The sequence below is a fragment of the Bactrocera tryoni genome, chromosome 2, assembly GCF_016617805.1.
Source record: "Bactrocera tryoni isolate S06 chromosome 2, CSIRO_BtryS06_freeze2, whole genome shotgun sequence".
NCBI lineage: Eukaryota > Metazoa > Arthropoda > Insecta > Diptera > Tephritidae > Bactrocera > Bactrocera tryoni.
Window position 1 is genome coordinate 61,540,161 of NC_052500.1, and position 26,385 is coordinate 61,566,545.

At 33.7% G+C, this 26,385-nt stretch overlaps 1 protein-coding gene and 3 pseudogenes across 1 annotated transcript in view; 1 reads left to right on the forward strand and 3 right to left on the reverse strand.

Moving 5' to 3' along the window:
- Window positions 1–1,346: 1,346 nt before the first annotated feature.
- Window positions 1,347–3,929, reverse strand: LOC120769481 (annotated as a pseudogene).
- Window positions 3,930–7,724: 3,795 nt separating this feature from the next.
- Window positions 7,725–8,919, forward strand: LOC120768805 (annotated as a pseudogene).
- Window positions 8,920–9,352: 433 nt separating this feature from the next.
- Window positions 9,353–10,015, reverse strand: LOC120768806 (annotated as a pseudogene).
- A 1,063-nt stretch (window positions 10,016–11,078) lies between these two features.
- The window catches only part of LOC120768807, a 15,954-nt gene continuing 647 nt past the window's right edge, over window positions 11,079–26,385 (reverse strand). The window contains exons 2-4 of the mRNA XM_040095559.1: window positions 12,436–12,619; window positions 11,631–11,738; window positions 11,079–11,564 (exon numbers count right to left, since the gene is read on the reverse strand). Of these exons, the coding sequence (XP_039951493.1) occupies window positions 11,151–11,564; window positions 11,631–11,738; window positions 12,436–12,619 (706 nt within the window). The 3' untranslated portion in view covers window positions 11,079–11,150. The remainder of the gene's footprint in view (window positions 11,565–11,630; window positions 11,739–12,435; window positions 12,620–26,385) is intronic.

Consider the following 26,385-nt stretch of genomic DNA (forward strand, 5'->3'; position numbering starts at 1 on the left):
AGTCTACGGTCAAGGCGTCACCGTTTGCGATTTTTTTTATAAGGTGGTTATATTCACCACAACCGTTACAATTTAAGATAAGTTATTATTTTTTCGTGATCCCTTCCTTTATTATTCTTACAATGTTTGCTTATTTTCATTTGTTCTAACGATTTATTATCTTCAAATATATTTTATTTTTGTAGGCAAATATTTCCTCTATCTTTGCATCTATTTCATTATTTTCTCTCTTAGGTATTGGCATAATTTTTCATATTTGTACATTTTCAAAATTTTTTGGTATTTTTATTCCAAATACTAGAAATGTATTATTTATAATTACTGTTCCTAGTTGTAGCTATTTTAGCTTATTATAATCGATATTATATTTTCCAATTTCTTCGTTAGTTAAAGTATTCGGGTGTATTATCCCATATTTAGCGGATACAATATTTTCTTGTTTGTGTTCTATTTTACTTTTTAACAAGTAAATTTTGTGTATTGATCTAAATACTCGTATAAAGTTTGTTTGTATTCATCATATGTACGCTTATTTATCGAATTAAGCTCTTTTTCAATTTTTAATCTGTCACTTTTAACAATTTCTTTTAAATGTTCAATAGCTGATGCGAAACAATTGTGTATTTTAATTTGTTCCTTAAATGAGTCATTCGTTCGTAAAAGATATGTTTGTATATTTTGTCTGTCGCCTTCGTCCATTGTTCCAAAAAGCCATTTTGACATACTGTCAATTGCATTAATCAGTCCTCTTTTATTTCTAGCTCTAACTGTCATAGGTGCCAGTAGTTTATTTCTTATATCTAAAAATTCTCTTTGCCGGATTTCTTTATTCTCTAATTTCATCAAAATTGTATTATCGGCATAGCATTGATAATATTTTCTAATTGTTGGATGTCATTCATATTGTTGCGAATTTACTCCTTACTAGTTTACTTTACTAGGTTCGTATCTCTGGATTGACAAATAAAACCAAAAACCGTTTAATTCAATTTAACAAAATATCTTTCTAATGCTTCTTCTATGTTTACAAATGGCATATTTTCTTCTTGAAGCTTTTCCATAGCGATTTCCATTTCATTCTCATTTAATGTATGTTCGTATGTCGAATAGAAAAGTGTCGTATTGGTGTATGTCTATTAAATGGATTATCTTAAATGTACCGTCCTGCAGCTTTGATTGTTTGTGTTTTATAGTAATAATATGCGATGAAGTGTAGTCCAAGAGTTGTATTTCTGCTATGCAGGGTATTACCCAAAGAAAAATCCTAAAAATAAAAAAAATGTTTACTTTCGAATGTTTTTCTTATGCACTATTCGTCCTGTTTTAGTTTTAACTGTCGCGTTAACCCATATTATCCCAAGGTGTGATATTACATAGAAAAATGTTTTTTTTCTATGTCTATCTAGTGAGTAGGCTCTAAATAACATGAAAATAAGCTTTTATCAAAAATATTTTCTATACTGGCTGAAATTCAGGACCGCACCTTAAATGGGGCGCTGGGAAAATATGCCTTCGGGTTTTGTATGCGAAGTCGGTTATTATTTTGAATGGTTTTTATTAGTAAATAAAGAATAAGTACACAAAAATTATGATAAATCACAATATATAAGATCAATTATAAACGTAAGCTAAAAATCAAAGTTGATATGAGAGAAAAAAAATTACTTTATGGTATGAAAAGCTTGAGAACAATGTTGATGGAGGCCAACTCCACATTTACTGCATTTGAATTTCGTATTCTTGTGACATTCGCGGCATCGAATTTGAGTTTCGTTTCTAATGATATAGTGTTCCTTCCCATCCAGCCTTACCGAATCTGGCAGCTTACTTTTCGTAGTTAACGGTGTCTTGCCTCCAATGCGTTTTGCTATGGATGTAGAAGGTTTGCCAAGTATCAAATAAGTCTGCACAATGTATCTTGTAAAAGACAAGAAATCATGAGCGTCTTTAGCTTGGCCTGCTGGTGAAACTCGGTATAACTGAAAAGCATTATTAGCACAGGCATTTATGGGGAACATTATCATTTGCCAATACCATCTCTTCAGTCTTATTGAAATTCTATATTTTCCAACATTTTGGTCGAGTCGATCGACTCCGCCCATATATTTGTTATATAATAGATAGCAATGCGGTTGATCTACGTCTACTCTTTTATTGCCGCACCATCTCTTCACCTTACCAATCGGATGAACACCGCTTTCCGTTGAGGCAATAGTTACGATGTTGTTGTCGTTGTAGCGCACTAAAGTTATGTTGGATGATAAATCCGTAATTTGGTGGTGCGAACCCCGTGATGTCTTTTTCATCTCCTTGATGTCTTTTAGCGGGGCACCTTCTGTTCTATTAGCACGTAATGTACCAGTGATAACATGACCCATCTGACTTACTTCGTCTAGTAAACGTAAAGAAGTGAAAAAATTATCAATATAGAAACTGTAGTGGTTATCACTTGGCAGTTTCGAAATCAAATTTGTCACTACAGCGCCTCCAACGCCTAGATTTGGATCTGGTGTTACCAGTTTTAGCTCCTTGGTAAGGTTCTCCATAAATAAGATAACCCAATCGTGTACACAGTGACCAAATCTTATAGCCAAAACGTATTGGTTTACCGTGAATATGTTGTTTTGCGCCATGTTTTCCAAAATAAGGTACCATAGACTCATCGATAGACAAATGTTTGTCTCCGGGATAAAACTTTAGCCATCTCTCATTCATAAGATTCCACAGTGGCCTTACTTTTGCAAACTTATCGTCAGAAGGTAGGCGGTTGTTATCGCATGCATGAAAAAAACGTAAAAGCTCTTCAAAACGATTACGAGTCATGCATGATGCAACTCCTGGATGATGAGTGTCAATACTTTGATCCCAGTATAATCTATAGCGTGAAGCGCTATTGTAGCCTGACAAAAGCAAAATACCGATAAAGTTTTTAATTTCTTCAACAGTGACTCGAAAATTGACATGTCCTTTTGCAATTGCATTTTGTTCCGTGCTAGACCGCAGGAGCTCGAAAACTTCTTCGTCAAAAAACATCTCAAAAAAATCTAATGGATTATCCTTATCTAAAACGAAATCAGGTTGCATCGACTCCCTTTCAGGGTTTGCAGCTATATCTTTTTGTCTCCACTTCCTCGTGACAATAGTCTTAGATTTTTTTGCAGGTGGTTCATTTGACTGAGACGCGGACGGCTGTTGTTCCTGTTCATCCTGATTTATAAATGGAATTCCATCTACGGTTTCCAGGACCCCATCTGCTGATGGTAGCTGGCATCGCACCTCAGCTTCTGCTAGTAGTTGCCGACGCGTAAGATTACCTATTTCTCCCGCTTCTTCGCTTCCGCTGTCTTCATCGCTGAAGTCATTGTTTTCAGGTGGTGTGATAAATATATCTGCAGACAGTATATTATGATCATCTTCTAATGCCGATATAATTTCGTGAACGTTCAACCTGTAAATAACAAAACATATAAAAATACGGTAAAATAGTTCTAAATATAGTTTACTGAAGCTGGGAGTACAAGGGCCCGTAGCAAAAACCACGGTGCCTCCTATTCCCAGCGCACCTCAAATGGGGCGGTACACAAAACTTAGTAAAATGAACACATAAAAGCAAATTTTCGTCAAATTCATGATGTTAACTAATAGACTAGTTAAAACTTAAAAAAAAAAACGAAAACGGTAAAATTAATTATAAGTATAAAAAAAGTTTTTACTTACCCTCTCCTGGAATTCATGATGGCTGAAATTCACAGAGTTTAAATAATTCCTGAGAGATAACCGAAAACAATAATCACTTTCAACAAGTTTTAGGTGATAATGACATACGTCAAGAACCCAAATAAATTATAGCCTCTACCAACACAGAATAAAATTTGCGTAATCTGAAACAAAAAAGAAGTGCACCTTAAATGGAGCGCTGGGATAATATGGGTTAAAGTTAGGTGCTACTATTTCCTTTTTATACCTTGGGGATAATTGATTGCCAATTCTCCTATTTAATTTTACGTATGTATATAATGTCTCCATCGGAATATGTTTTCATATCTGTTCTACTTTTATTATGGTAGGCCAGATCGGCGTTTTGTTTATCTAATAATTTTTCCTTTATATCTTTTCTTTTTGAATTGAATTTGGGTATGGCATTTTCAGAAATGCTTCAATTTTCGAGGGATTTGTTTCTATTCCCTCTTCGGGATTAATAAAACCAAGGATTTCCACTGGTTCATGGAAAAAATTACATTTATCTAGCTGTACTTCCATATTTGCAGCTTCAAGTGTTTCAAAAATGTGTTTAAAATGGCGAACGTGTTCGCTCTCGCTTTGGCTAAAGATGATTATATCATATCAGTTATGTTTTCTAGTGCGAAAACATATAAAAAAAAAAATTATTTATTTTTTTATTTTTATTTTATTTTATCTGGACAGTATGTCCATCTTTATTCCGAGTCAATTCACAACTGACTTACATCCAGTGATGGTACATAATTTTTTGGAAAATCCCCACCAAAGAAGAAAAAAATCCCCACTTTTCCCTACGCTGTTTAAATTCAATACAAAATTCCCTACAAGTTTTACCAATCATTTCTTACAATATTAAAAGAAAACAAAAAAAGTTTGACCTTAAAGTACAAACGGTTAGACATTTGGAACATTTATTATAATATTAAATATGTATAATACATAAAAATATAATATGTGCACCATTGCCATGTATGTGTACACATATCTACATATAGATATATATATACAAATAAATAAAGAAAGAAATTCATTTCATTTAAATACATTTCATGTTTTAAATTAGACTAGCATAGGTACAACAGGAATGATCCAATCAAATGGATGGTTAACTAAGGCGACATTAATTTATTTGGTTAAAAAAAAAAACTAAACAAACAATAAACAAGTAAACATATACTTTAAGCATGATGTAACCACAATGCAAAAAAAAAAAATATTAATGATGGTCGTAGAGTTCAGACGCTGTCATTTTTTTTTAGATGCGATTCCTTGCACTGAAAAATGCAACAATTTAGATTTTCGTCTTGCAAAAAAGAGCGGATTATGCAAATCGAAGTTAAATTTGCATGGCTTAACTTATTTCTTTTTTTCGTACGAACATCTGTAACTATAGAAAAAATTCTTTCGGAATCTGCATTGGCATGTGGTAGTGTTAAAACAAACTTGGCTAATTTTGATATAGTAGGAAAAAGAAAATTGTCATTAAAGTCTTTCATTTTAGTGATATTGCTCCAAAACTCTTCAGTGCCCATCTTTAAAAGATTATCTTTTTCATCGCTCTTAAAATTAAACTCAAAAGTTCTCCACTCTTGTAGAAGAGCGTAAGCATCTACATTAAATCTGCTGCAAATATTTTTAAATGTGAAATCAGTTTTGTTTCCTTTTACCCCCATTGCAATTTCGGGACTTAAAAACTCCATTTCTGTAAATATACCTGTTCCAAGTGGCAATCTTCGCTGTATTTCTTCTAAAGCAATAATGTAAAACTGCAGGCAATCCATTCTTATTTTGTTTGCAGCAGCCTTCGGAATAGTTGTTAAGAGATCGATGCACTCATGCCCAAAAAAAACTTCTTCGATTGGTAGAGAAATATGCGGTGATCTAACAGCACAAGTAGTATTAAGTTCCGACTTTTTAATGAAATTTTGACCTAGACTCAAAAATAATTTTTCTGATTCCCGTTGAAGAACATGTATTAGTGGCACTTTGGACTGAAAAAGTGCATTTAGAGTATTAAAATAGTTGAGGACATACTTAAGAAAAAGTAAATAAGCTCTATTACATTCGTTATTGAGTTCAAACGAAATAATTTCTGTAAATTTCAACTTATCTTGCGCGGCAGCTTGCTTAAAAAATTCTAAAAGCACTTCCCAGTTTTCTAAAACACTTTCGACGCACCTATGATGTGACAGCCATCTAGTTGCACACATCCTTAGAATTTTTTTCTTCCTCCCACCTAACATTTCCTGCACAGCTTCCAATTGCGCACATCCCTTGGAACTTCCAGAGACATACGAACCGATTTGCCGCAAAAGATCTTCGGGTGCTCTTGGCAGTGCTAAGCAAGCTTTACTTGCAATAATTGCGGCCGAATGGCAAATACATTTTACAACGACCACGTTTGGAATGTCATTAATCAACCTGGAAGCGAATGAATTGCATTTCCCGACCATAACATTTGCGCCGTCGCTGCACATGTCTTAAAAATACAAGGAATAAAAAACGACTTTAAAATTTATGTTTATACATACATATTCATATATGTGAAGAATATACATACATATGACCATTTTATTTTATTTACCAATTATGTTATTAAATGGAATTCCTAGGGATAAAATTAATTCCTTAAAAGTCTTGTACAGAGCATCTGCAGTGCAATCAGTTCCTATTGGTAGTAGATCCAACAACTTTACCACAACTCGTCCCTTTTCTTCGTCGATATCTGTGCTCTCGTCGATCATTACTTTTAACTTATTTACCAAGTTGTCCTTTTCTTCTTTTGCTACTACATTTTTTATTATGCTGGAGGAAAAAGTCTCCCAAGATCAACATTTTTTATAATTTCAGAATACGGCACTATTTCTTTCAAAAGTGGGATTAGGTGATCTACCACTGTCAAAGCGACATTATGTTCAGCGAAAAACATGCTGAGTCTTATTTCAAATTTTTTTTTATCTATATCCCCTTCTACATTTACGTTTCTCTTAAATAAGTATTCAATTTGCTCGTTTTGCTAATGGCTTTTACATTTTTCTGGTGTGCTTTTGTTTCTGCGTGTTTCAATAAATCAGACTTGCCGCAATTTAAAATTTTGTTGCAGGCAGCGCATTTGCATTTAAATGACTCACCGGCCAAAGCTTGTAACCAACCCTTGAATCTTTCGTCTCCTAGCCATTTATTTGTAAACTTTTGTTTACGATATTTGCGGCTCTTTGCAATACTCTCGTCCGATTCTGTTGAAGAACTCATTTCTGTAAAAATGGTTTTTATCAATAAAAGCAAAAGCTTTTAAATTTACTTCAGACTTACCTCACAAAAAGTCAGCAATCAAATTAAAAAGCGGCAAACGAATTATATGCGACGCCAGCATGTTGCCATACAAACACTTTTTTAGAGTGTTGCCTTTGACAACGTGAAGTTGAAACCGATTTAATGCTGCCATTCGAACATATTCTTGATAAAAAGTTGCCAAATAGACTTATTTGTATTTTGACCGAAAAAAAATTACATAGAAATTTCGATTTTGCTTTGTCGGAAAATCCCTACATTTTACTTATATATAAAAATCTGTCCTTTTTTCCCCACGTCCATTTTTTTCGACTTAAATCCCTACGTGTAGGCAATTTTCCCTACATGTACCAACACTGCCCAGAAGCTTACTTTTCACGTAAGCACCAATACTCAGTTAAAGTTCAAGCCGTTTGTGACCATTCGCTTCAAATAAGACATTTAGTGTTAGGCCATCCAGGTAGCGTACATGATGCACGTATTTTATGCCCGGTTTCACAGTCCATACTTATGTTGTACTTAAGATAAAACAGGAAAATATTGTTTTACAGTTCATACTTATGTAATGCTTAAGTACTGAAAAGGGGAGACTTAAGCAGTGCTTAAATAACAGCTGATTTTTGTTTTGAATTTTCAGTTATTTGTGAAAAAAGAATAATAAGATATAACAAATTATATTTTGTGAAAAAAATATGGAATCAGATTGGGATTGGGATTTTGACAGTGACCCAGAATACGATGACCTCTGGAATGTTATAATAATGCGACGAACAAAAGAAATCAGGTGGCGGCCAAAATTCTTCAAGCTATATGACGATAAAGATTTCCGCGACAGATTTCGGATTAGCAAAAACATTGCCTGGAATGTGCTCGATTGTATTCGACTACAAATTGAACACAAAACCAAGTGGTACATCTAAATTGCCTTAAACTACTCAATTATGTATACATTTCTTTTAGGAATCATGCATTATCACTAGAACAAATGCTTTTGCTTACATTGAGGTTTTATGCTACGGGAAGTATGTTGAGGACAGTAGGAGATTTATTTGGAGTATCTAAAACACGGTATCAAGAGTTATAACAGTAGTTTCGCACAACATAGCCCAATTAAAAGACCATCACATTTATATGCCAAAAACGGAAAGAGACCTGAAAAAGTCCCAGAGAGACTTTTTTAACTTAGCTAAATTTCCTCGAGTGATCGCAGCAATTGATTGCACTCATGTAAAAATAATTTCTTCAGGTAAAAAAAGTCCAAAAAATACTTCACTCAAAAACTTTTTATATACTTTATATACAGGTGGGGAAGATGCAGAGCTATTTCGTAACAGAAAAGGTATATTTTCCATCAACGTCCAGACGTTATGTGATAGTAATCCCCGCATCATAGACATCGTTGCACGGTGGCCTGGATCCTCTCATGATGCTAGTATTTTCCGTAACTCTCGGATTCATTGTCGATTAGAATCTGGAGAATTTGGTTCTGGAATAGTAATTGCAGACCGTGGTTATGAAAATAACCACTTCGTGATTACGCCACTAATGCATGTCAATACGAGTGCCGAAAATCTTTTTAACGAGTCTCTTATAAGAACTCGGAATTGTATCGAGCGCTCATATGGAGTCTGGAAGCGTAGGTTTCCGGTATTATCACTGGGCTTGCGCTTGCATCTAGAAAAAACCCAAAGCATTATTGTTGCAACAGCAGTATTACACAACATCTGCTGCAATAATCGCGATATAATGGCTCCGCCACTTTCAAATGAAATTGAAGATGTTGATAACAATATGATTAATATACCCAATAATCGCAATGCTGAAAGTCATACAATAAATAATGTTACTAGAAAATGTTTAATAGATAATTACTTCAGTTTATTGTAGTTTAATAAATACGTTTATAATTTTACATATACATATGTATTTTTTATTTCACCCTTCCAGCTCCTTTTTCTTTCTTTCCAAATCTACTGCTAAAATTTTCATTTCCAAATCATGTTTTTCTTTCATCAACTTCGTTGATAGGTTGTTACTTTCTTCTAATAGCTTCATTCTTTGTTTGTGCTCCGCATATATTATTTTTATTTCCGCTTCATATTTTTCTTCCGTCCATTTTGCTTTCATATCTGCCAACTTTGCCCAAGCATTTTTCGCAGATCTTTGTGGTTTTTCTTCCAATTTTAGTTTTGAATTTTTTGCTGTTTTTAACGTGCTGGGGTCATATTTGTTCCAAAGCTGGTTTGATTCAACGTTTAATGTAACGTTGTCGGATTCTAAAAGATAGATTTATTTGTAATGATTCTGATATTTTTTTACTTTAAAGTTCTTTACCATTTATTCCTTTAAAATTTTCCACTTCAGTTTTGTTTTCGAGATCCACTATGCTTTCTAATGTATTTTCCTCCAATATCACTGACTCTATTTTAGAGAATTGATAAAATCATACGTTTGAAATATCCTGAAAATAAAATCAAGTGTATAAACTCACAATCAATATTTACGGCAATTACATCATTGTCATACACACTCTGCATGCCACTAACTTGCTTCTCATGCAACACAGTCAAAAGTTTTTCATCAAACTCAGTTAACAATTTTTTTGATGGTGGTCCTCCTCCAGTTAAATAAAGAGATCTTTTATCCTCTGCAACTCGCTTTTTTACCTCTCTTTTCAGATTGAGATACTTTTTCTTCAATATTTTTGCACTGCGATGGCAGCCAGATGGACACTGTGAATTGAAATCATATTCGATACGCTTCCATGCGGCATCTTTTTTAGCGTTCGTGCAAGTGTCCGTCCGCTTGCATTCGATGACTGCTTTATATTTCTCCACCAGTTCCAATAGCTGCTCCGACTCGCTTGCGGTGAAATTCGGGGTCCTTTTCTGGGTTTCATCCATTTACGACATAAGTTTCTTTTCAAATATATACGGTGTCTATAATAATTTAAATATTTCAATCATATGTTTGTGGATGACATTTGTAAAACAAATGTTGTCCACAACGTTGCCATATATCATAATAAAATTTTATAGAAATTAAGCATTGACTGTGAAACGCAAACGACTACTCAGTTTGCAACAATGCTAAGCTAAGATTTTATTTAGGCACAACTTAAATATAGACTGTGAAACCGGGCATTAGTAACTGCGAATTGTCGAATGACGCCGATGTGTTTTTTGGAGGAGCTGAATGGATCGCAGGCGACAGTGCCTATAAATTGTCACGAACTGTTATAACACCATTTAGAGAAAACTCGAGAGAACTAACACAGGGTCAGCGAACTTTCTTTAACAAAATATTCAGTCGTTATAGGATTAGAATTGAACATTGTTATGGCATGTTGAAGGAAAGGTTTGGCAGCTTGAAAACGTTGAGACTTCCAATCAAGGATGAAAAAGGCATGAATAGAGTAAAGAAATGGATTATCTGCGGTGCGTTGTTGCACAATGTTATACTCCGACTTGACGATCGTTTCGATTACGAGCTTGAGGAATCTGAGCACGATGTTTTAGAGTCATTACCTACTGCTCGAACTAATGAAGGGGAAGCGGTACGCCGAACCATCTATGAATTGTTAAGTTATGCAAACAATGAATTAAAGAATTTGTACTAACAGTTAAAAGCTTATTTATTGGAATAAATTCAAGTTCTATATGCACATTAGAGCATTTAAAAAATTAAAAAAGAAATATTTTGGCATTTAAACCAAACTTTTGAGCATGGTTCCGAAGAAAAACGAAAAATTTAGAGTACGCTTTCTTTTGCGGATCATAACCTTACGAATATGCCTCCTTATGTTTCGGCAAAAGGCTCTTCCTCAAGAATTGTCTTGTTTGACGTATCAACACTTGACAATCTTTCGTGCTCCAATCTTATTTTCTCCATTTCGATCCTTTCCTCCTTCTCCAGTTGTAGCTTCTGTAACATGAATTTGTTTTGCTCTTTTTCCTTTTCGAATTCTAGTTTTTGTGATCCTAATTCCAGCTTTTTTGATTGAATTTCAAATAATAATGCAAATGAGTTTGAGTTTTGAGGCTTTTTTAAATTTATTTTTGGTGTAGTGGTATTTTGCGTACAAGCACTTGTTGCGATGGACAGGGCGGACGGACTTGCTACACTCTCTGATGTAGAAGGAAGCACCACAGTCGGACTGGCCAACGGACTTTCAGGTAAACTTGTGAAAATGTTTCGCCATCATTTTCCATCAACGCATCTACTTCAAAAGTATCCAACAATGACACTGGCATGGTAGATTGATAGATAGCTGGCGGCTGCACATTTACACGATGACCAAATATTGCGTACAAGTCATCATAGAATGGACACATTTTTTTAATGTAATCTTCAACGCTTTTTACATCTCCACTTTCTAGCAATCCTGCACCTGTTTGAACCTTCCATTTCAGTGCGGACGAAAAGCTTGTTTTTAGGTGCCTCATTTTTGTGCACATAACATCCCATTTGATGCTGTTCAAAGTAGATGCATTTTTTGTAATATGCTCATAGAATTTTTGAGCAGTTGGTTTCTACAATACATATGTAAGTTCACTAAATGTTAAATACCCTCTTATTGGAAATAGCAAACATATTACCTCGAACAGTTCCGGATTAGCTTTTACAATTTCCACGATAATGTTGAGTAAATCTTTAGTTTGTCGTTCTGTCCAACGAAAAGTTCCATTTATCCGGGAACGTTTTTTCTATAAATACATGTACACATGTGTCACAGACAATTGAAAGTTAGAGAAAAATAATGTACATAAAAGTTAAATATACTTACTTCTTCCATTTTATAAGAACTTTGTTTGAACTGTTTTAAAGATCAGCTGATATTGATATGCCACAAATTGCCATGGATGCCATTTAGAATTGGCTCGCATAGTTGCCATTGTGTTGCAAACGAACTTGCATACAAAAATGAACAGATGGGTTGCGACTTTGCCATTTCGCGACGTTTGCAACAAATGCATTCTGCGAATATAGATATAAATGGGTAAGAAGTAGTTAAATAAAATAAGTATCGAAATTATTAAATTATCCATGTTCGTCATAACTATAATATTTTGTATTGAATTTAGTTTCAACACTTGAAGGTATCGTAAAATTACCGAGACCTGATAAAAATATCGTAACCGTTTTTGAAAGTATAAAATTTCCCTGCTCATAAAAAACGTCAATGAACTGAAGTTTTTCAGTAGTCAAGCGTTATTTATTTAATTTCTTTAAATGTAATACGCGTGCCCATGAAAATACAGCAATATAATAGGCATACGCGGAAAGAGATACGCTACGTTTAAAATTTAAATTATGTGCAGAAAAGTTTTCATATGTTTCGTTAATTAATGTAGGTAAACCATCCAACACCGGAAAATGGTTAAATTCTTCTGCAATCGGCACCAATTCTTCTGATGGTGTAGGAAAGAACGCCTCTAAATATAAAGGATCGTTTTTCAACTCAGAATTGGTCTTCGACAAATGCTGTCCTGTCAGCATAGTTCCTCGTTCTTTAACATCCAGCGGGATGCGAACGTGTTCTTTTGGTTTATTTGAAATACCACCACGACGATAACCACCCCTACCCCTAGAAGGACAAGGTTGATCGACATAAGAGTACTGCTCTTGTGGTTGGAACTGTTGTGGAGGAGGACCTTGATTTCGCCATTGTTGATATCCATTTCCTCTATTATTATTATTATTATTAAAATTATATCGAGACATTTTCGCTCAGATATTTTACGCTTGAGAATAAATCGCTTTTAAATGTACGCTTTGAGAGTGCCTCTCCGAGGTCTTACCGAACACTTTAAATGTATTCTGTGGGGCTACCACTTCGCTAATTGCCTTTTTAAGATTTAAAAAGGGTTTAGTTTAATTTATTACAATTACAATTTATTACATTTATTATTTTGCGGTACTGCATCTGAATCAGAGAGCTGCATTGGGTGTGTTCGAACCTGTTCGATCACCCTCATTAAAAATCGAGCACGAGCGAGCGCCACACTCGGCAGCAATGGGTTCGATCGAGTGGCACACCCGGCAGCTGCTTTCTGTGTGTTCGAGTCTGTTTGATCATACTCTCTTCAAAACGATCACAAGCGAGTGTCCACACTCGACACCCGCATACTCGGACAGAACACGGGTGTAGAAGAAGTGTATCACATTTTTCTGAGCAAAAATATGAGAAATTATTAATGTTATATACACTTTAACAGTCAATATTATTGAAATACAGCATTTAAACTATATGTATTATTAACTTCCCTTGCGTGGGAAGTATTAAAAAAAATGTATTCCGTTCCGCTACGCGAATTTTGTATCTTCGTCACGTTCGAGCGTTTTTAAAAAAGTTAGTACCGAGTTTACCCTAGAGAAAATAAACCAGTTGGTTTGGATATTTGAATCAGACTGAACTTTCACTTTATTAATTATAATCATCAAAGTTACTATTGCAATGAATTATTGCTTACAAATCATAAATACTTATTATACTTATTACATATGTTTTGCAAGAAAGTAAGTGCTTGCTTATACATCATTTTTACTTAAATTCTGATTGAGGGAATAACCTCATAACTTAATAGTTTATACAGATTCTTGGAAATATTGTTAACAAAGTGATTTTGTTTTGTATCTTTTAAGTTGATTTTTACAATAGCAAAGGAAATGGTATCACATTACAATTTTACTGATTTCCGGTTGTGCTATTTACAGTGGTGGTCAAAACATTTGCAACCAGAATGATTATTTTATTTTAATACATTTTTTTTAACTTTTGATAAAGTATTCCTTTATCTATATATATTTTTTTATTGGAGGTTTTGTTTATACAAATAATCATAAAAACTGAAACATTAATTCATTTGCTTATAACGGTAAAAAGGCATTAAATAAACCAAAGTCAAAATTCATGTGTTCAAAACATTTGCAACTTTTAAGTATTCTAAAAATATTCTAAAATTTTTTCAATATTTAGTTGCATAGCCATTATTTTTAATAACTTCAGCACATCTTCTAGGCATTGAAGCTATTAGACTTTCAATGTAACTGTAAGGGATCGCTTTCCATTCCCTTTCCAATCTGGCGAAAAGTTCATCACCATTCCGGAATATTTCGCTGCCTATTTTGCGTTTAACCATCATCCACATATTCTCAATCGGGTTGAGATCGGGAGACTGTGCCGGCCATACCATAGTTTTTATATGATTTTCCTCTAACCATGATTTTACGAGCCTAGACGTGTGTTGGAAAGTCCATACAAGTGGCATTTCCCAATCGGCAAACGGCAGCATGACATTAGTTAAAATGTCCCTATAATTTACAGCTGTCATCGTGTCAGTTATACGATGAATTGGACCAATAACATTACCGGAAAAGCACCCCCACACCATAATATTACCCCCTCCGTGTTTTACTGTAGCAGTTGTGTACCTTGGGTTATATTTTTCACCTCGCGGACGCCGAATATAAGCTTTGCTGTCTGAGCCTCGGAGGTTGAATTTGGATTCATCTGACCATAAAATTGAGTTCCATTTCTGCTTAGTCCAATTTAAGTGCGATCGAGCAAATCTCAACCTCTCTTTCCTATTTTTTGCAGACACAAATGGCTTTTTCGTACATCTGTAACTACGCAGACCAAACTCCAAGGCCCGTCTTTTGATAGTGGAGAGACTGATGTCGAGTTGAACTTCGGATTTAGCTTCTCTTGGAACTGCTTTGGGGTATTTTGTAAAGAAATTTTTTATTTGCCGGTCTTCTCTTACGGTTGTAGCACGAGGCCTACCTCCTCTGTGAACTGTGTGGATGTTCTCAGTCCGAATAACACGGCAAATCGTTGATTTATGTATGGAATATTTTAACGATATTTCTTTTTGCGAAAGTCCATTTCTAAAATCTTCTTTTATTTTTGCTTTAAAGTCCGAACTGTATTTATTGCCTCCCATTTTCAACCGAAAATATTAAAAAGATCACAAAACACGGAAAAATTTGTTCATTCTAGAAACGCGAAAGACTGAATGCAAACTCTTAATAAAATAAAACCGCATGAAGTTCCACTAATTATGTGGAATTCGATTACCGTTATAACTTGCTTTTTTTCAAGTAGCAAAATAAAATAAAAATACAGCAAATCTCAGTTGCGAATGTTTTGAATACTTGCATTTCATATTTTCCACTGGAATATTGCTTTGTTTTTGTTATAGGTTAAAAATAACATTTTTAACAGTACATATTTAACAAATACAATAACTAAAGCTCGGAAAAAGAGAAAAACAAAGAACACAAAAATTACTTTAGCAACAAAAAAAATGGTAGAAACAAATATTTGATTTTGGTTGCATTTCATTAAGAAATTCGGCAAATTTATCAGTTTTACTATTTGTTAGTGGCTTATTTATATACATATGTAACTCGCGCGGTAGAAATAAAACACAAGTGTTGGTTTGAGTGCGATAATATATGGTGCGCTTCGATCATCAAGATGATCTATCAATACTCCTGCCGATTATACAGTGTCTTTATTAGTAAAAGCACTTATGTATATTTATATTCTTATAATTCTATGCTTATTACTAAAGATGCTTTGGCATTACATTAAGTGATGAAATGCCAGAGCATTAGATTTCCAATTATTCCTATTATCAAAACAAATAATGGAATATTGAATTATGCTTGCTTATCAAAACAAGTGATGTATTGATTTCTTATTAATTAAGTACTCTGCTGACCAAGCAATAATACTGTAAGAAGATACAATTTGTTTATATTTATCATTAGATCTCTGTGTGGCTGCTGCCACACTTCGCATAAACAAATGATATTTCACTAGATATAAAATCATTAAAAAAAAAAAACGCATTCCATGCTTTTTATCACTCTTGAAATTAAATATAAATAAAGAAAAATATGTTTATGAAACTATCATTGCACGCATACTTTATAACTCCCAACCATTAAGCATTATAGTTTTTATAATATGTAAGTTATGAATTTACTTGTCAAAAGTAAGAAAAAAATTTATTTTTCCGGTCTTACGACCTTTATTGTTCAACCGCTCGCTTAACTCTGAACTTAACAAATTTTATAATTCTTAACATAACTTAATGTGCCTGCAGTTCTGCTGACATCGATTCCCACATTCCGCTGGATTTCCAGGGAATCACGCCACACTGCGCTAGACGCATCGTCAGCACTTTTCGCGAGTAGAACGGATGCGCGTGTTTAAATATTACTGTTGCTAACCCCTCCCTTTTTAAAATCAATTGTCCTCAATTGATCAAAAATATAGCAAGTTGTCAAAATTGAAGTATGTTATGGGGTTTGCTGTTTTTGGTACTATTGCTGGTACTGCTGGATCCTCACCCTTGGACGATGTTTCTGATGTAAAGCTTGTTTGCAGGATTATCTTCTTTCTCCTATGGCAGAAGAATATTATTGAAAAAGCTGATAGTGTGAGAATGGCCATGATTGCCACCGAAGTTTGAGTGGTAATCGTATTATTCTGGAGGCAATCCAGACGTTTTATGTTGTCTATGAATAACTCGTGGATTGATTCCAATGTCAAAAGATTTATTCTTTCCTTTTCCGCTGGAGCAAATTGTGTTCTGACTGGTAACGCCCCGGTTAAAAGCGTTTCGCCATTGTAGAAAGAATCTTTATTTATTTTTATGGTAAGATTGCTGAATTTTACGACGAATATGCCTGCAACAGACATTTCTTCCAGGCTATTATTTACGGTACCATTAAAGTTGTTTAGTAAAATTAGTCCAGGTTGAAGTATTTCTATTGGTTAGGGACAAGTTGGATTTTGTTTACTATTTAGAAGTTTCGTTATGCAGGTTTCATTAACTAGGCTAACAATTTGGTCTTTATTACAAATAGATATAGAATTTATTGTCTTACACTCGCTATTTATTCCAAGTATATTATTTTCTTTCTTAATAATATTATTGAAAACAATATTTATAATCGTATTATTTCTCTTAACAGGTTTAATTAAAATATTTTCATATGTTTCTTTTTCCGTAATTGGTATTTTTACGATATACGCTAACATTGTTGAATTATAAAGGACGCTTGTTTCTGCAAAACTTAAGGCTTCTTCAGTTGATGAAAAAGGCATCCTTTCCTCTTCAAGTGTTTTAAGAGTTAATTCTAATTCGTTCATGTTCAATAAAATGCTATTTACTAATTTTAGTTTTGCCCATTGGATGGCATATCTAACGTTTACAATTTCTTCCTTAACTAAACGTAATCTATTTTGAATACTTATTACTAGTTCGTCATTGAAGTAGCTGTCTTTTGTTATTGCGTTTGTTAGTCTGTCCGTAATTACTGTGAGGTTATTCATACGTTCTGTTAGTGCTTGATTTACTAGAAATTGTTTATTGTTATTGTCGTTTAATTGTTTTGTGTCGTATTCTAATGCAGCAAAATCGTCGTGATCTGGGGTTCCAGCTAAATATTTCCATGCCGTACCCAGGATGTTAATTGATCTTCTAATTTTTCTACCTGATGGTTTAATAGATTTAATTGCTTCTTTAGTCTGTTCTATTTCTTGTTTTAAAGTTGAGTAAAATATACTGTTTGTCTGTATGTTTTTGTCCATGAATTGCTTTACCTCTGCCAAAAATTGTTCGTACAGTTCAACGTTGATAAGGTGTATTAATTTAAACGTTCCGTCTTGTATTTTGGCCAGTCCTTTGCTTATTGTAATTATATGAGCTGTTGAGAAGTCTGTAATTTGGAAGTCGGTCAGAGCCATTGTTGCCGCTGTAAGCGTTAGTAATACAATAACGACTTTCATTCTTTGCCTCTTGATATTGTTGGTTGTTAATGTCGATAGGTGCTGATGAGTTGGCTTGCGTCCAACGCGTCCTTTTTGCTCTGCTACTAAGGGGCCTGATCTCACAATAGCACAGTTGTTTTTATTATCACTCCACGTTCTCCGAAGAAGGATTCTCAACGCCTTTTGTTTTCCTTCGCGACGTAGGAGCTTATTTTAGCTCGGGCGCCAGTTATGAATTTACTTGTCAAAAGTAAGAAAAAAACTTATTTTTCCGGTCTTACGACCTTTATTGTTCAACCGCTCGCTTAATTCTGAACTTAACAAATTTTATAATTCTTAACATAACTTAATGTGCCTGCAGTTCTGCTGACATCGATTCCCACATTCCGCTGGATTTCCAGGGAATCACGCCACACTGCGCTAGACGCATCGTCAGTACTTTTCGTGAGTAGAACGGATGCGCGTGTTTAAATGTTACTGTTGCTAACTTGTATAAGTTAACTTATTTTAAGTTTTTTATTTATTTTTTATTTAAAACGTTTTTTTACAACTGTACAAAAAATAAACTTGTTTAATGTTTATTTCTAAGTTGCTGGAGCGATGTCCAACCAACTTAGAGGAAAGCCGAATTAAAAGTGAAGCTTAAATCTAATCTTATGCTATCACCAACTTAATATCCTAAGCGCCGGCAGAGTGAGACGTCGGCAGCGACGCATATTGTTAGTGGCGTGCTAGTAGCGTCAATAAAATCCGTAATATTAGCTTAGCGCTCTTTTAGTGGGTAGCGGTAAAGTGGCGTGATGCGTTTGCCAAATTGTGTACCTGCATTCTTGAGCATTCTTAAGCTTGCATGGAACGGTACACTGTTTAACAAAATATTTATTTTGTTAACTCCTCCCTTCTTAATTTCGAACGTCCGCGTTCGACAGCCAAGTGATTGTAGAGTTTTATTTGGACAACTGAGAGACTTCAATGTAAGGAGTACTTTAGCTGATCTCTATAGTCCTGTTTCGTACCGTAAACTTTTATTTATAAAATGTTTTATTGATTGACATATGTAGTGTATTTGGCACTGGTATCATATTCATTAACGATTGGCTTGACTTCTTAGGCTGATGATAGGTGCTGTTTATTCGCCTTTGCGCAATTAAGTGGTATACTTAACTATATACTTACATACATATTTTACATGATTCATAGCTTAAAGTATTTATGTAAATATTAGAAAAAGGTTTACAATTCGTTTTCATTTTTCATATTTTACATCCGCATTTAGATATTGGAAAAAAAGTTTACAATTCCTTTTCGCTTTTACATATGATTTTACTCTAAGTGTTTCTTAGTTTTTTAATTTATATGAAGTTGTAATACTGGCCTTGGCTCAGTTAATAACATAAGTGTATGTAGTATTTTTTCTTTTTAAATATTTTTATTTTTACTTTTTAGTTTAATTTTTGATAGGAAAGCTATATTATATTTACTTTAACATTTTTTTCTAATTCTGATGCATATTATTTTTGTAATTTTTCGTTAAGTTATAATTTTAGCTTTTTATTTAAAGCAGTTTTTAATTAAATTTTTATGAACAGTTTTACCTGATTTGGTGAGGACAGTACTGTTAAAGTTTTTAGCGACTATTTCCTCTTTATATAATTGAGTCAGTTTATTTCCTAACCTTTATTTATATTTACATAAATTGTGTCACCTATGGTACTTCTTCATGGGCGTTTTGTTTTTATTATTATGATCATGGCAAATTTTATTTATTTTTTGAATAATTTTTGAATGCATATTTCTAAAATATATGATATATAAAATTTATATCTTCTTCATTGTTTTTTCTTTATTTAGATTTTTTTTTGAAACGGTATGGAATAGGAACTTTTTTTCCTTTTTTGAATTTTTAGTAATAACTAACTTTTACCTCATTTTTCATTTTTATTATATTAATTTTTTGTGTTCAACTAGGAATACACCTTTAAATACACTTTTTTGTGAAATGAACAACTTATTAAAATTTTTTGTTATTAATAAAAGATAATATTCTTTTTAACACTTTTCACTTATTTAGTTAATTGAATTAGATAATTTAAAATCAAAATAATTATAATTCTTAAAACTAACATCTTACAAACGTGCATGACTGGAAGAAGTGTCCCGTTTAATCCTTTACGTCATTACTAGGGTTCCCCCGATGGCCACTTTCTCGCACGCTTCTCTTCCTCATGAATGGGTAAGAGATCAGATGGACGATTAATTCGGCTAAGTTGATTGAAACAATTCCACCGCAAGTTCCTTTCAGGCTCTATGTGTGAAGCTCCAAAAAGTTGGGCGCCAGTTAACTTCTTTTATCAGGGGTTCCCCTGATGGTGGGGCCCGAAGTTGGGCGCCAGTTAACTTATTTTAAGTTTTTTATTTATTTTTTATTTAAAATGTTTTTTTACAACTGTACAAAAAATAAACTTGTTTAATGTTTATTTCTAAGTTGCTGGAGCGATGTTCAACCAACTTAGAGGAAAGCCGAATTAAAAGTGAAGCTTAAATCTAATCTTATGCTATCACCAACTTAATATCCTAAGCGCCGGCAGAGTGAGACGTCGGCAGCGACGCATATTGTTAGTGGCGTGCTAGTAGCGTCAATAAAATCCGTAATATTAGCTTGGCGCTCTTTTAGTGGGTAGCGGTAAAGTGGCGTGATGCGTTTGCCAAATTGTGTACCTGCATTCTTGAGCATTCTTAAGCTTGCATGGAACGGTACACTGTTTAACAAAATATTTATTTTCCGCAGATGTTGCTGAAGTTGGTGCTGATATTGCATTATTTTGAATTTGAGAGATGCAAAAATTTTTTATATCATCAAAATCATCTGGCTGCATATTTATAGCAGGTGGGTATAAAAAAGTTGCAACCTTATGCCATATACTTAAATTGACAACCCATATTTCCTCAATTTTTTTTCTTATGTTCTCTTTTAAGACTGAAATTGCAGCTATATCACCATTATTAAATTCACAAATGTTTTTTTATTTTTAAAATGGACGGAAGAATGTAGCATAGTGATAGAGTACTGCAAAGTTGTAATTTATTGAATACAGTTTCAAAATCTTTGCACATTGAAACCAAAACTTTAAGAATGGATACATTTACGTGTAACAATCGTTGGCTTTGTTCATTATCAGTCAATATATTGTTAATTTCAAACCAATTGTCAATTATGGATTTAATCATTCTATAATTAGAATTCCACCGAGTAGGACATTGGGATTTCAATGAAGTGGGTAGAAGATGCTGTAAATTTGCTTTCTTAAAATATTTAGCAATTTTTTTACAAGAAGCTAACACAACTGTAAGCTCATCTGTCTCCACGAATGATTTGTCCAATACATTGGAAAATAGATGGCTACTGCAGTTAAGACGTATATTTTGTTTTAAAGCTTTAACCATGTTACTTCCTTTGTCAGTAATGAATTTAATTTGGCTGAGTTTATTAAGAACATTGTCACCCGAAGAACTTTCATAATTCATAGATTTCATTCCCAAAACCAAATCGAAAAATTTCAAGTCCACCGCTGCTCACAATATTATTTATTCATTTTTTAAGTTCTTCTTTTTTTTCATTTGCACATTTTTGAACATTGCGGAAAATTGTTGTTGCGCTCGGTAACAAATCCTCCACATCGACGTGTTCGCCATACGATGCACCTATCTTTATGAAGAATTTCACAAGTTTTATAAAGCCTGAGCCTTGCACAACCGAAAATGGTCGGCAGTCTTCAACAACCCAGGATGTAAATTTTTTTACAGCTTCATTCTTGTCTTCCACTGTGACGGTTCTTAATTCTTGCGATGTTTTAATATTTGTGCAGCATGGGTGACGAATTGGGGGGGTGCGATAAGGCCATGCGAGATAAGACCATAATGGCCCATCTCATCCAAATGAGAGATAAAGCCATATGGTCCAATTTCCATTTAAATGTGAGATGAAACCATATTTTTTTGATCAGATGGGACATAAAGCCATATTTTTTATTTGCAAATGAGAGGTAATGCCATATTATTTCTTTTAAAATAAATGGGAATAAAGCTATTAAGGCTTTATTGCACTTTTGAAAATAGTTTTCTAGAAAAACTAAGAAAACTTTTCGCATGGGGGAGGGGGCGGGACGGCGCGCGGGCCGCGGGACGCGAAGGAGAGTAATCACAGAACCGCCAAACCATCCTGACATACTCGTATATACTTACATTTTTTCTTTTCAATATATCGAATAAATTAGCAAATGTTAAGCAACCATGTTTTATTAATGTATTAGCAATTTTGCAGTTCTTTAACAGGAAAAAAAGGCAACAAAAAAATTTAATTCTTTAACAAAAAAAACACAAAAAAGTTATATTATCTATCTTAACAAAAAATTGGTTGAGCATCTATAATAATCGCTCTGCAAATTGGACATAATGTTTTTATGCCTAACGTATCATTTCTATTTTTCATATGATTATAACAATCTTGACAAACTTTGTCATGTTTGCACAGGTTGAAAAGAAGCTGCCTTTCCCTTTCGCAACATATTATACATAAGAGGCTTTGTATATATGTATATTTTATATTTTGTTTTTCATGATCATGGACTGAATTTGAGTTTTTAATTTTACGACAATGAATCAGGAGGTTGTTGAAATCAACTGCAACACCAACTTTACAGTTCTTATTGTAACAATGATAGTATTTAATATTTCTACTTGTACATTTATATTTATAGATTTGTTCTTCCTTTTTAATATACAAAAGTTTACTATTTTTCCTAAACCCTGGTATAATGGTGTACTCAAAAACTGTGTTCACATTTTCCATTTTGTTAAGAATTTCGCGAAATTGAAAACACGTGCACGGCAATAAAAATATGACATTAAATAATAACGTCATTGTCAAATGCACTTTTTATCAACACAGGGTGACTTCTAATAAAACAATACATTGCCAATTGCACTTCTTGTCAAAACAGGGTGAGGATTTCCCATTTTTGTTATCTTGTAAAAGGGTAACACTTTACTAATCTTTCATCGAAATATATATCTCAGTTAATGATCAGCCACCGTAACTTACATACTTATATTTAATTTTTTATTTGACCGACTATATTTATTTCTATTAACAATTTATTTTAAGATTTTTATATATACTTAAAATTAGCTTACAGGAGTATCAGCGTTAGTCCTCTACTGGGGAGTGGGTGATGTCACTTTAGACGTTGATTTGGTGGCTTTTTTGTTTTGGTTGCCCACTTTATAAGTATTTTAATGAAAATATTGATGTTTCTTTTACATTTGCCAATTAAAAAAACACTTAATTGTTGGCTTTGTTGCTTATAAGAAGTTTTTAAATATGTCACTACGCGAGTCACTTGTCACTTGACGAGAGTTATATCTTCTAACGATCTTCTCAATAAATGACTTCACACCAAGAGATTTGTTAAGCCACTGCTTTATTCAATCAAACATAAACGCACTTAATATACATATTAATTTAATATACATATGTATATCTAAAAAAGTTTCTAATCAATCCATGCCTCTGTGGCATGGTTGGCTTTAAATTACAATTACTAGGGTAGTCATACATAACTCGCGTGAGTTATCGCTGTCAACTTCTGTTGACTTTTTTAAAAAAGCAAAACCAAATTTCGATTTGGTGGTTGTTTCTTGCTTTATTGATTCATCAGAACTGAACTTAAATTGAAATTTTTTTATTATTTATATACATACATACATACCTTGTTTCTCTATTGTTTATCAATCATCAATTGATTTTTTATTTGTTGTTGTTAATGCAGAATTGCTAAACTGTAATTCAGTATTTTATGTTGTTCATAGGCCAATTGGTTCATATTATATAAGTCAAAAAACTTTTATTAAGTTTTTTGTAAAAAAATATTTTTTTGAGAGCTTTGCTCCTTTATTGAATTATGTGTAAGAACTGAAGTTTACAATTAATTACACTTACTGTAAACCCATGTGCAGGGCCAACCAAAATATGCACGAAAAATGCAGTTTTAAGCGCTTAGATATGCACTAAAAAAGGCTGAAAAATGCTCGCAAATATGCACAATAAAAAAAATATTCAATTAATGGAAAAATTTTGTTTTATTTGTTTTAATTTTCATTGTTGTTAAAAAGAGGAAAATTGCAATGCACAATTAAATGTTGCTTCAAATTTTCAAAAAAAAGCGATCGTCGTTTTTCATTTAACAATGTGGTGTAAACGGAAAAAGATCTTTCAACGTCCACTGAAGTCACTGGACAGTATTTAAAATTAGCAACTTCCAACGGTGTTAAAGAATTGATGAAGTTATCATTTTCCTTCGAGTTATTGAAAATAATTTAATATTTTCCGCAGTGCGACTTAAACGTGGTCTACCGGTTTGAAGCAAATCTGTTACGCTGCCATGTTGGTGATGACGATCAACTAAGAAACGAATCATTGCTTCAGAGGGCGAAATTCTGACGTTAAAATATCGACGATATGCTCTTTGCGTTAAAATAATTGATCTCTGGTTTAAATAATAAAATTCTATTGTTCTGGTTCTCTGTTCAGTTGTGTACCTCTCCATTATAAATTCTCCAAGTGTTGTCTATATAATCTGAAAGAAAAAATACAAAAAAAATTAATAAACGAAAAAGTTTTTAAACTTTTACACCCCTTGGTTTCTTTTGGCCCACCCTGTGTAAGTTAAAAAACTTTTATTTAGTTTTTTATAAAAAAATATTTTTTTGGGAGCTTTGCTCCTCTATTGAATTATGTGTAAGAACTGAAGTTTACAATTAAATGACAGTAAAATAATTTAAATATAAAACTTTATGAAGCGCTTGCAAACCACTGCGTACTCGCTATTTTATGTTGTTCACTTGCTGACAATCCCTTTTTGACTGCCACTTGCATCATTTTATTGCGTTGTATTTTACTTGGCGGTGAATGAGTTGCGCGGAAATCGGACGTTTCGGTGGTCGATTGTCCTGGAATTTATTGGGTCTATTCTGGTAATTAATCTGTCTTGATTGTATTGATTGGCCTACTTCCATCGAGGTCGGTGGTTTAGGTGGTAAGTTCGGTCTGTTGTTAAAGGAGGTATTTCCTCCAGTATTAGGGGACTTGTTCGCGTAATTATTGAACCTCGGCATGAATCCTTGATTATTTTGCATATAATTGATGGAGTGGTGGGGATACCAATTTGGTTGGCGACCGAATGCATGTTGGTCGAAATTTTGTCTGGGGGAGTGCGAATATGTTAGTTCGGGGTAAAAAGCTCTATTGTTATTAAAATTATTAAAAGTATTATTTCGGGGAAGTCGTGGTGGTGATTGAATATTGGCTTTGTGGGTGTCTGGGTACTCGACTTTGTGTTTGCCGGTGTGCCAAATTAAATAAAATTATTAGGATTGGATAACAATTCAAATTTGTGTATTTGAGCTAAGCTCGAGCCCTATAAGTGCCTAGTCATCAAAATTAGGTTTGCGCGTGTTTCGCTCAACTGCCTAATAATTGGGAGAGCGGATGCGCATGTAGCGAATTCCATTAAGCTAAGAGTGCAATAGGAGTCTCAAGTGTAAGTTGACTCCTAATTATGCAGACATTGTTGTCAGCGAATTTATGTTGAGTTAACTTATATACAAAAATTAATATAAATATGAATATAACCTGATGTGATTATTCCCGCGTTGATAGTTCGATTTTTCTGCTGCTGTTGTTGCTACTGACTCTGCTGATGCTGTTTTGGGGCGTATATGTCTGTCCGCTGTGGTGATTCGTTTTATTGTGTCTTTCTGTTTGTTGGGTTCTTCGTTGAATTAATAATACAACCAATGTTATCTGCTTGAATGCCAAATAATTAATAATAAAACCAATGTTATCTGCTTGAATGCCAAAATCGTACTCCTCTTTATTCTTAATATTCAATATAACATCACATAATTTCTAAGCTTAAAGCTAGCGTCTCTTTTTCAGCTATATGAATCGTTTTTTATTTATGCTTGTTCACTTAATGCTGTCAGCAGTTTTGATGAGAATGTTTATACGATATTTCTCAACTTTAACTTGCTGTCAGCAGTTTTGGTGGGAGTGTTTATTTTACGATTCTTAACTCGTTGTTATGTTGGCGCTGTTGGGTGTTTTTTGTATTGTCCTCTAATTCGTATTTAGACGAGTTAGGAGGACAATGCAGTGATGTGTTTTCTTTTGGTATGAACATCCCGGCCGCCTTGTAGGGTCTGCGACAGAGAACTGCAACGAGTAATAAATTTTTGTTTATACTTAAGTACTGATCCGTTACTCTGTCTGATTCTGCCATTTCAGTTCATGTACACGAAGCGAACTGTTTTCTTCAAATCAGCGATAGAGAACAACTTTGTATCACTAGCGATTGGCTTAAACCTGATTTGTTTATGAACGTTCGTATCAGCAGAAAATACCCAAAGTGATGCAAACTCATGCTTCAATGATTGAAATGATCGACAGCGTTCGGTTTGTATATCATCCCCTAAACACTGATTTTCTCTAGTGCACTTCCTCTTCC